Genomic DNA, 11,219 nt, shown 5'->3' with positions numbered 1-11,219 from the left:
GAAAAATTCCCATCTACTTCCATGACCCAAGTCCAGGTATAACCCTTCGTATCCGGATTGAAATAATGCCAGGCATCCCCAACACAGAGATCCTTGTATAATGTGGTGATAATATTGCTATTTTGAGGGCTTCATTAAAATCCCCTGAAATAATTAGAAAATACTGAGTATTTGTTACTTAAATCCTGTACTTTCCTGTTAAGGAAAAGCATTGTCAAGTTGAACAGTTACTACGACCCAACTCACATCTTGTGATTATGTGGATTCTAGAACGTCACCTTTAAACTTGTTGTTACGAATCCCTTTTGGCCCGACAGTCTAGGGGGGGGGATGGTAGTGAGACCCGTAACATAACTCATGTAAATTATAATTGTGACAAAGTACGTGTGAACGAAATAACCACGACAACCAAAATAATACCGTCAAACTCAGGGTTTATTTATAAACACACGGTAATGGGGGGAGCAGGAAAAGGGGCTGAGCTGGACCCAAGGAAAGAAACAATAAGTATTCAAAACACCCCTAAACTAGACTAGCCTATTTCAACAACAGCTAACTAACTAACCAAAAATACAGTGGGTGGTCCGCCCAGTTCTAACTAGTGTGTTTTAACAAAGTTTACCTACGGGTAGTGTATGCCCATGGGCGACTTGTCTTGGTTTCCCCTTTTCCCACCAGCAAACACCATAAGCAAAAACAATACTCACAGGAGATGAAAGTGCTATGGAGGTGCCCAAACAAAAGAGAGGTTAATTAATACACAGAGAGCGAGCGAAGAACCGAGATCTACAAACATGGCATTTACATAGAGATTGAGCTACTGAAATCTATCAAGAGCAGAGATCTACCAACATGGCATTACAAAAAGATTGAGCTACTGAAATCTATGAAAAACAGAGATCTACCAACATGGCATTACAAAGAGATTGAGCTCCAGAGCAAACAAATGATGGGGGTTTTTAAACCATGGGGAAGGAACTGTGATAGGGTAGGTAACAGGAGGAGGTGTGTCTTCTGATTGATGGGTTGATTGTTGACTGATTGGGGAGTGATGATTTTCACCTGTGAGGGGAGACGGAGAGAAAAGAAACACACACACACAGGATACACACACAGGATACTTGTATCCGTAACACTTGTGAATAAGTGTAAAAACACCGGCAGAATGATTTGATCCATGACTGAAATAGGAAATATCTCCCCGTTGTGATTTCCAAAATTTCAAATAATTTTCACCCGAATGAGTTTCCTGAAGAAGGACAAAATCGTTACTGCGTTTAAATATAAAAATAAAGCTTTCCTTTTTGTAAGATTTCTCAAACCCCTAGCATTCAGACTAACGATATTGAGTGAATTGAAAACGAACTCCTGCATTTAAAAAAAAGAAAGAACACAAATTAGATAACACAAGTAGTAATGTGAACAATAAAACAAACAGTGAACCTCGGATTACTCAGACGGAAAACTACCCACAGCTGAGGTAGCGGTGGTTAACAGTATAACAAATCTATTTACTTCCTTTTTTAGTTGGCAAGCGTTCATCAGTTGTAGTTCGAACGGTACATTTATTCGTGGCATTACATTAACTGTACTCTTGGTAGTACTCACAGTTCCAGTTTGGTTAATGTCAACAGAGTTACCCAGTAATCATTCTTCCTTCGATAAACGCGTGTGGGCCCTTCAGGACAGGAGCCTCCACTTCATCAGACGGTAGCATGACGTCACATGTTGCTGCTACGTGGACAGGAAGTACCTAGCTCAGCTAGCCAGTCGCCAAAAATACCAAAACAAATCGACGGTGCAGGCGAAAGATGGTTCATGAAGCAGCATAACATTTAAACATGTCATGATTGAGGCAAGGCGTTTCATTGCACTTTATGGATGACCGAGCTTTCTCTATGGAGTATCATTTGACGTGGATCGATGAAAGGTTTGCCTGATTGTTGTTAGCTAGCTAACATTAGTTGCCTAACCAGCTAACGTTAGCTAGGTAGCCAAGTTAGACAACTCGCTGCTTAGCATTTCCTTTTTTGGAGTAACAAAACTTAGCTATACCAGATCGAGATTGTCATAAGTCAACTATATTGTTAGCTAACCTCATTTGAAAGTGCATACTCCTAGCTAGCTAACCTGGTCACTAACGTTAGCTAGCTAGCAATAGACCGCTATGAGTTGGTTCAGTTCTACCCAACTGTCAAGCTTTGCCAAACAAGCTTTGACAACAGCTCAGAAGTCCATCGACCGAGTACTGGACATTAAAGAAGACGAATGGGGTGACACAGTGGTAATGCCTTATGACGGTAGGTAAAATAACGTTATCTAACTAGCTAGCTTAGCATGTCAGTGTGCTGTTGTTTTGGGGTCAACATTATACAACCTTTTTCGTTTGAACATTATTGATGTGATTACCAATGGAAGCAAGACACTAGTCATCTTGATAAGGAAGGTAGTCATGACGAGGTGTATAATGTACTCTACCCAATAAAGCTAATATGTGATATGCTTTGGAGTTTATATGACCTTATCTTCTCGACATTAACCAACAAGGGTTTTCACGTTAGATCTACCAGGGAAGACTCCATTGAGCGGTGGATGGGGGATGACAGAATGGGACTCTCCCCCGGAGGAATGCACCACAACTCTCCCCCCATCATCTGAGGCCATCACGACCCCTGTCACCCGCATGGTTGTGGATGAAACAGAGAACTTCTTCAGTGCTTTTCTGCCCTCAGGAGAGCTCCAAGCTGTCATGGACACTCAGGTTGTCTCTGTGCCGCCCACCAAGTCCCACAGGCGGCCACAAGAGAAGGATGAGGAGGACAAGGACGACGTGGACCCTCACAAGACAGGCCTGACAGAGACCAACAGACTGGAAGACCAGGAAGCTACTGAGAACCAGGCTGTCCTGACTGAGTCCTCAAGTCTATGGTCTTCCTCTGAAATTGTTCTCGTTCAGACACCAGAGCCTCCAGTCCTGGCTCAGGGTGATTCTCCTGATGACACTGACAGTCCACTAATCAGTGAGAGCTGGATAGAATCAACTGTGGATGATACAACTGCTGTTTCTGAGGATGCACGAACCGAACGACCATTTACTCCCCCAGAAACCCAACATGATTATGATGATCACATCTCTGAACCCACCGTCAACACTGAACTAGAGCCCCCCTTCAATCCATCTCCTCCCACACCCCCTAGGGAAATCTTATTGGAGGCCAAAGACCCCAAAGCGGGGGACAGGCAGAGTGACACACCCTCCCCTAAATCGGAGGACAGACAGAGCAACACCCCCTCCCCTCCTGTCAGCGCCTTCTCCTCAGGCACCTCCACCACCAGTGATATTGAGGTTTTGGACCATGAGAGTGTACAGAGCGAGAGTTCAGCCAGTTCCAGGCAGGAGATAGCAGAGGCCAAAGCAGGCCTCCACCTGATGCAGGGCTCCTTCCAGCTTCTCTCAGCCTCTGCCTGTGGGGACTTCCCCCGCTTAGAGGACTACCCCAAGCTGACCGAGAGCTGTGGATCCTCCTCAGATGCCTTTGAGCGCATCGACTCGTTCAGCATGCAGTCCCTGGACAGCCGCAGTGTCAGCGAAGTCAATTCTGATGATGAGATCCCAGGGAGCCGGACACTGGCATCTGTCACCGCAGGGCCCACGCCTTCTCCGCCTGTCAGAGTGGCAACCAATGCACAGGAACGGGAAAAAGAAGAAGCGGAGGAGAACCAGCAGCAGCAGGAGGAGGAAGAAGATGAAGAGGGGCTAACAGAAACAATGAAGGATCAGTCTCTGGATGAGAATGAGATGGAGGAGAGTGGTCGCAGTGCCACACCTGTTAACAGCGAGCAGCCTGAGGACCTAATAGAACAGGAATCAGAGGCGGACGTCACGCTGTCAGGTCCCACCCCTGACCATGAGGAACAGTTGCCCCCACCAATAACGGAAGAGAAAAGAGGGGTGTCAACATGTCAGATTCTGGAGCTTCAAAAGGTAACACACCTGTTCAGAACATGACCTTTGTGACTTGTAACAACACTTTTTAATGAACTGCTTGTGTGTGCATGAGTTGGTGTGTCCCCATTTTTAAATACCAATGCCTGGAGAGCAGAATAGTAAAACACCTGGTTGGACAATCCTGTTCATATGCCAAAGTAAATAGTCACTGTGGATAAGATGCATTCTCCCAAACCATCATGAATGAAACAATGTGCACCTCAATTTGAACAACACATTTGGTGGAGACTGTGAGACAAGAATGAAGTACTAATCATTTATTAAGGTGCCTTATCAGTGTTTTCATTGCGGTGGTTTGTGGAAAATCATTTCTTTGTAGGTAATTGATGAGCTGTCAAGCCGCCTTGAGAAGAGGGAGTTACAGCTGCTGTCAGTCAGCAAAGACAAAGCCAGGCTGGAGGAGGAGTGTGACAACCTTAAAGAGTGAGTATAAAGATCCTAACAATGTTTAAAACCCATTTCTTAAATGCATTGTAAGAGCAGAAAGAAGCATTCTCCAAACACACCTATGGAAATACACTGAGTGTACAAAACATTAGGAACACTTTCCTAATATTAAGTTACACCCCCTTTTGCCCTCAGAACAGCCTCGTGGGGGCATGGACTCAATAAGGTGTCAAGCGTTCCACAGGGTGCTGGCCCATGTTGACTCTAATGCTTCCCACAGCTGTGTCATGTTGGCTGGATGTCCTTTGGGTGGTCGACCGTTGTTGATACACACAGGAAACTATTGAGCGTGAAAAACCCAGCAGCGTTGCAGTTCTTGACACACTCAAACCATTGTGACTGTCACCTGCTACCATACCCTGTTCAAGGGCACTTAAATATTTTGTCTTGCCAATTCACCCTCTGAATGGCACACATACACAATCCATTTCTCAATTGTCTCAAGGCTTAAAAATCCTTATTTAACTTGTCTCCTCCTCTTCATCTACACTGATTGAAGTGGATTTAACAACTGACATCAATAAGGAATCATAGCTTTCACCTGGTCAGTCTTTGTCATGGAAAAAGTAGGTGTTCCTAATGCTTTGTACACTCAGCGTGCTCTATAGACGGGTTGGCTGACAGTCACAAAAATGATGCACAAAGCCCGAAGCTGTGCTTTGTTATGATTCTGAACGGTCAGATAGCTAGCAATAATGACAAGAATCTGTCATGTGGGGAATCGCAGGTGTCTTGTTTCAGCTAGTTTTTATCTTGTCTTATTTTGACTGATTTTCATGTCAATGCTAATATGGCCAAAATGTACTAGCAAACTAACCAACAACTGTAATAATGTATGTGAGAGACTAGTGCAAATTGTGTATTTGTTTTCAATAAACATTTGGAGATTAAATATAGGTTACATGTTGTCAACGATCTAAGCCAACCATGTCTGTTTTGCCCCGTAGTTTCGCATGTGTCAGTTTTGTTTCTAAACAACTAACCCATCTATACATGAATGGTAAAGTAAATAGCAAATAGTTTGTCGGCCAATTTGTCCTCTTGGTTGTGTCTATGGTGAAGTATAGTCTATAGATAAGGATGGTCCTTTAAGAGACTGAGAAGTCTCTGTGTGTTGCAGTGAGGTGATAGGTCTTAAGGAGGAGAGTTCCAGTGTGCAGTCTCTGAAGGAGGAGTTCACCCAGCGCATCGCAGACACAGAGAGGAAAGCCCAGCTAGCGTGCAAGGAGAGGGATATTGCCAAGAAGGTAAAACAGAAACCGATATCTGTCTGTGTCAGGTATTATTGTCCCTGGTTACTCTACCCCCATAAGAATTGATTTAAGGTCATTGAGTCAAATAACTGAAAATGAGTGACCATGATAGTCACATTATGCACAAAGCCTCTCCAGCCTATTTTACTGTTATGTTTCCTCCGGAGGAGATAAAGGGGATGAGGGAAGAGCTGTCCACCAGACTGAACTCCAACGAGACTATGGAGATCATCAGAGAGAAGGAGGAGCAGATCCGCGAACTGCTGGAGGAGGGTGAGAAGCTGTCCAAGCAGCAGCTGCAGCACTCCAACATCATCAAGAAGCTGCGTGTGAAGGAGAAGGAGAGCGAGACCAAAATCACCAAACAGAACAAGAAGCTGAAAGATCAGGAGGAAGAGCTCAAACACCTACAGCAGGTCAGTGGAAATATACACTTCTGTTCAAAAGTTTGGGGTCACTTAGAAATGTCCTTGGTTTTGGAAGAAAAGCACATTTTTGGCCATTTAAAATAACATCATATTGATCAGAAATACAGTGTAGACATTGTTAATGTTGTAAATGACTATAGCTGGAAACGGCAGATTTTTTAAAATAGAATATCTACATAGGCCCGCTATCAGCAACCATCACTCCTGTGTTCCAATGGCATGTTGTGTTAGCTAATCCAAGTTTATCATTTTAAAAGGCTAATTGATCATTAGAAAACCCTTTTGCAATTATGGTAGCGCAGCTGAAAACTGTTGTTCTGATTTAAAGAAGCAATAAAACTGGCCTTCTTTAGACTAGTTGAGTATCTGGAGCATCAGCATTTGTGGGTTTAATTACAGGCTCAAAATGGCCAGAAACAAATAACTTTTGTCTGAAACTCATCAGTCTATTCTTGTTCTGAGAAATGAAGACTATTCCATGTGAGAAATTGCCAAGAAACTGAAGATCTCGTACAACTCTGTGTACTACTCCCTTCACAGAACAGTGCAAATGGGCTCTAACCAGAATAGAAAGAGGAGTGGGAGGACCCGGTGCTCAACTGAGCAAGATAATATGTACGAGAATAAGTCCTCAACTGGCAGCTTCATTAAATAATACCCGCAAAACACCAGTCTCAACGTCAACAGTGAAGAGGTGACTCCGGGATGCTGGCCTTCTAGGCAGAGTGTCAAAGAAAAAGACATATCTCAGACTGGACAATAAAAAGATAAGATTAAGATGGGCAAAAGAACACACACTGGACAGAGGAACTCTGCCTAGAAGGCCAGCATCCCGGAGTCGCCTCTTCACTGTTGATGTTGAGACTGGTGTTTTGCAGGTACTACTTAATGAAGCTGCCATTTGAGGACTTGTGAGGCGTCTGTTTACAACATTAGCAATGTTTACACTGTATTTCTGGTCAATTTGATGTTATGTTAATGGACATCAAAATGAGCTTTTCTTTCAAAAACAAGGACATTTCTAAGTGACCCCAACCTTTTGAACGGTAGTGTGTATATTTTTAATTTTAAGGATTTTATTGAACAATCACATTACTTCAGTAGTCATCAGAAGTGTATCCTGATCCTGAAAGCCCATTTGGTATTTAACCCTGCCTGGCTGTATATGTGTCTGAAGGTTCTGGATGAGAAGGAGGAAGTGGAGAAGCAGCACAGGGACAACATTAAGAAGCTGAACGTGGTGGTGGAGCGCCAGGAGAAGGACATGACCAAACTCCAGAGTGACTCCGAGGAGCTCCTGGAAAACAACAGGAGCCTGCAGGCTGCCCTCGACAACTCCTACAAGTGAGGTTACATTCTGTACTCCACTCTACTAGTATAACTCGCACTGGTGAAATAATAACTCACTCCACCCTACTTTTCTTACTCCTGCTTCAGACGTGCAATGTGCTTGTCATTTTGAAAACCCACAAAGACATAACGTTCTGACGGGTAAAGACGGTCACAGAAGCACCAACTCATACAGTATATCCAAGTCAGTGTAATGTGGCGGAAGGTAGCCAGAAGTTAAGAGCGTTGGGCCAGTAATTGAAAGGTCGCTGGTTCGAATCCCCGAGCGCACTAGTGAAAAATCTGTCGATTAGCAAGTCACTTAACCGAATCGCTCCTTTTAGTCACTGTTGATAAGAGCGTCTGCTAAATGACTAAAATGTCAACGTGTGTCTGTGATGTCAGAGAACTGGCTGTACTGCACAAAGCTAAGGCAAGCCATGCCAGCGAGGCCCAGGAGGCTGCTTTGAGCAGGGAGACCCAGGCCAAGGAGGAGCTGGCTCTGGCCCTGGTGAAGGCCCAGGAGGAGGCCCGCATGCAGCAGGATGCTCTGGTCAACCAGGTGGCTGATCTGCGGCTGGCTCTGCAGAGGGCTGAACAGCAGCAGGCCAGGAAAGAAGACTACCTGAGGGAGGAGATCAGTGACCTGCAGCAGGTAAGAGACACTCATGACTTCTTTGGAGTTGTCTGCAAGGGAAAGCCATGCTTGTGTTAGGGGTCAAAGGTCACACACTGATGTGTTTGCTGGTTGTCTCCATAGAGACTGCAGGGGGCGGAGAACAGGAACCAAGAGCTGAGTCAGAGTGTTACCTCTGCAACGCGGCCGCTGCTCAGACAGATCGAGAACCTGCAGGCCTCGCTGGGGGGCCAGACGGCATCATGGGAGAAACTGGAGAAGAGCATCTCAGATCGACTAGGTTACTCTCAAAAGTTACTCTAGTTTGTAACAAGCTTTTTAAGAGTCTCCTCTGGACAACCGATTGTTCCTATTTAAAAAAATATATAGATGTTTTATATGTAATTCCTTTAACCTCCCACCCTTTAACTCAACAGTGGAAGCACAGGCCCAGCTGGCTGTTGCCGTGGAAAAGGAGCGTGCAGCAACTGAGGAGCTGATGGCTATTAAGGCCCAGCTGGCCTCACTGGAGTCCCAGAATTCCCTGCTTCGACAAGAGAAAGGGCGTCTCCACGGTCAGCTGGACGCAGAGAAGACCAGGCGGGAGAAACTGGAGGATGACAGCAGCAGGTACTGGAGGGCTTTTTTCATAGGTTTTGTGAGACTATAACTGTCGCATAGTAGTCAGTTGCCTTTACTTTCCTTAAGTTGGACCTAGCAGCTATCCATTACAAAGCTTTGGAGCCTTTCCATTAATGGCCATTTCCTGTCATCCTTATGGTGTAGGGAGCATGTGGAGCTGGAGAATCTGAGGGGAGAGCACACTCGAACACAGGAGGAGGCCAAGAAGGAGAAGGTATGTTCCCTCCCCTGCCCTACTCACCCTGCAGTAATGGAACAACACTTCTTACACAACTGTAACCTTCTCTGTTCCTCCCGCCAGCTCCTCCTGACCAATCAGCTGGAGATGGAGAAAATGAAGGTGGAGCAAGAGAAGAAGAAATGCTACCTAGCACAAGAGGCCCTGAAGGAAAAGGTAGATCTATTTATCAATGTAAGTTCTATATCAATGACCAGCCGTGTGTGTCTGTTCTTAAATCAATCTGTGTGGAGTGAGACTGGCCTGATGTATATGATGTTTCTCTGTCATTAGGAGCGGAAGGTATTGGTTCACTCTGTGGGTGAGCCCCCAGCCTCATCCACCCCCTCCCTGTCCCGTTCCAGCTCCATCAGTGGGGTAGACCACGCCGGCCTGCACTCCTCCTTCTCCCAGGTACTTGCCACCTTTTACGCTTTCGTACCCAGCCAGACTTCCATTTCTAGCCCTGTATTTGGGATGGTGACCTAGAAAGTTCCGTTTTTTTTGTTTATTACATGCAGCTAAGTAAGATGAATAGGGAACATATGACAAAGGGCCAAATCCTAACTAGTTTGCATATTTGGTTTGTTTGAGGTTGGATGGTTAACAAGACAGACCTGTTTTGAATTTCGTTAGGAGGACTCTCTGGGTCACTCATTGGGGACGATGACAATGTCTATGAGTGGGACTAACCTGTATGAGGCGGCTCGGCTCAGTGGAGGCTCCAGCATCATAGAGAACCTGCAATCCCAGCTCAAACTCCGAGAGGGAGAGATAGCACAGCTACAGGTACCAGCTGCCTGTCTGACACCTTGCTTTGAGGACTGCCGTTGGAAGTGTCCTACATGCATTTCTTTAAATGCCTTCTGGTTTTCAATTAAGTGATTTACAAATATACTGATGTTGAAAAACAATGCTTGCCAGGATATTACCTCTTGCTTCTCGTCTCCCTCCCTCTCTCACCTCTTTCTCCCTTAGCTGGAGATCGCTAGTCTGGAGAGGACTCGCTCGTCCATGGCGGAGGAGATGGTCAGATTGACCAATCATAATGAGGAGATGGAGGACAGTGTGAAGGAGATCCCCACACTGAAAGTACAACTTCAGGTGAGGAGAGGATCAGCTCACACAAGTGCCACTAAGCCAGTGAAATACAAGTGCTACTAAGCCAGTGAAATACAAGTGCCACTAAGCCATTGTAATCATATTAGGGTCAATCCTTGTTGTGATTCTTTAATTAAAAACCAAGATGTTATGTGAAAACTGACATCTCACAAGATGAGTTACTGGGCAGAGATGTGTGACCATCTAGGCACAGATAAAGGAAAGGTAAAGTCCTTTAGTAAACCCTCTTGTGACTATATAGATCTAGTGTTGTCCTCTGAGCCTGTGTTGTGCGACTGACTATTGTAGGAGCTGGAGCAGAGACACAACACCATCCTCCAGATGTATGGAGAGAAGGCTGAGGAGGCAGAGGAGCTGAGACTCGACCTGGAGGACGTCAAGAACATGTTCAAAACCCAGATTGACGAACTGCTCAAGAACCAGAAGTAGACTGTTCCATCTAACATCTTGACCATACACAGATACATTAAACCGTTTTTTGTAGAAGTGCATTTACTGTAAAGGATTGGAAAAGTTAATGCACCTTTTTATTTCTGATTAGAGAACAGTTATTGTTTTCTTTAGGTTTTCCATCACTGTCTCTAAAGGAAGGGACATTTGAAAATCTGTCATATTATTTTAACAATTAGAATCAAACTATTTAAGTGGGAAATGATGGGTAACAAATCAATATCTTAACATGTACAGATATGAAGGATAGTCACAATTAATATTCTACATGCATCATTTACTAGTTCCTTTGCATTGATTCATAACCCAACAGCCTGTTAAACAGATTGTTTTAGATGTCATTGTCCTTTATTGTGATCAACTGGCTTCCTTTTTCACTTTGTGTGTAGTGGGATGATTCAGAATGGACTATCAAGTTATATTGACAGTCTCAATCCCCTTGACCCCAGCATCCTAATTGTCATCACTGTGTATGTTTCTGAAAACTGTACATCTTACTTTAGGATGAAAGAACAGAAAGAGTAAAGATTTTATATATTGCTTGTTTGCATTTGCTTCAGAGGTGTCACGTGTAGACAACCAAACCTTGCCCTTGGTGTGTATCAGTGGACTAGGAAATCTGTAGAATTTAAAGTTATGCTGTGTTGAGGCAAGGCAAGGGTAATCTGCAGATATCTCAGAGGCATTTTCTTTAATTTAAAAAGAA

At 44.4% G+C, this 11,219-nt stretch overlaps 1 protein-coding gene across 4 annotated transcripts; it reads left to right on the top strand.

Moving 5' to 3' along the window:
* The first annotated feature begins 1,738 nt into the window (after positions 1-1,738).
* Positions 1,739-11,053, top strand: LOC139371222 (TATA element modulatory factor-like). Of its 4 annotated transcripts, none has more exons than XM_071111428.1 (15): positions 1,739-2,300; positions 2,562-3,985; positions 4,329-4,432; positions 5,577-5,703; positions 5,877-6,125; positions 7,315-7,481; positions 7,872-8,121; positions 8,227-8,383; positions 8,520-8,712; positions 8,869-8,938; positions 9,026-9,118; positions 9,236-9,355; positions 9,578-9,730; positions 9,920-10,045; positions 10,352-11,053. In XM_071111428.1, the coding sequence occupies exons 1-15, from the start codon at positions 2,168-2,170 to the stop codon at positions 10,490-10,492; spliced, it is 3,507 nt and encodes a 1,168-aa protein (XP_070967529.1). In that variant the 5' UTR covers positions 1,739-2,167; the 3' UTR covers positions 10,493-11,053. The 4 variants fall into 4 exon arrangements, with proteins under 4 accessions (XP_070967529.1, XP_070967527.1, XP_070967530.1 ...); XM_071111426.1 differs by having other exon boundaries at positions 9,026-9,136; XM_071111429.1 differs by having other exon boundaries at positions 1,741-2,300; positions 5,880-6,125.
* Positions 11,054-11,219: the final 166 nt, after the last annotated feature.

The sequence above is a fragment of the Oncorhynchus clarkii genome, chromosome 17 (assembly GCF_045791955.1).
Source record: "Oncorhynchus clarkii lewisi isolate Uvic-CL-2024 chromosome 17, UVic_Ocla_1.0, whole genome shotgun sequence".
In the NCBI taxonomy this organism is placed as follows: domain Eukaryota; kingdom Metazoa; phylum Chordata; class Actinopteri; order Salmoniformes; family Salmonidae; genus Oncorhynchus; species Oncorhynchus clarkii.
This window is presented reverse-complemented; position numbering and strand designations above follow the sequence as displayed.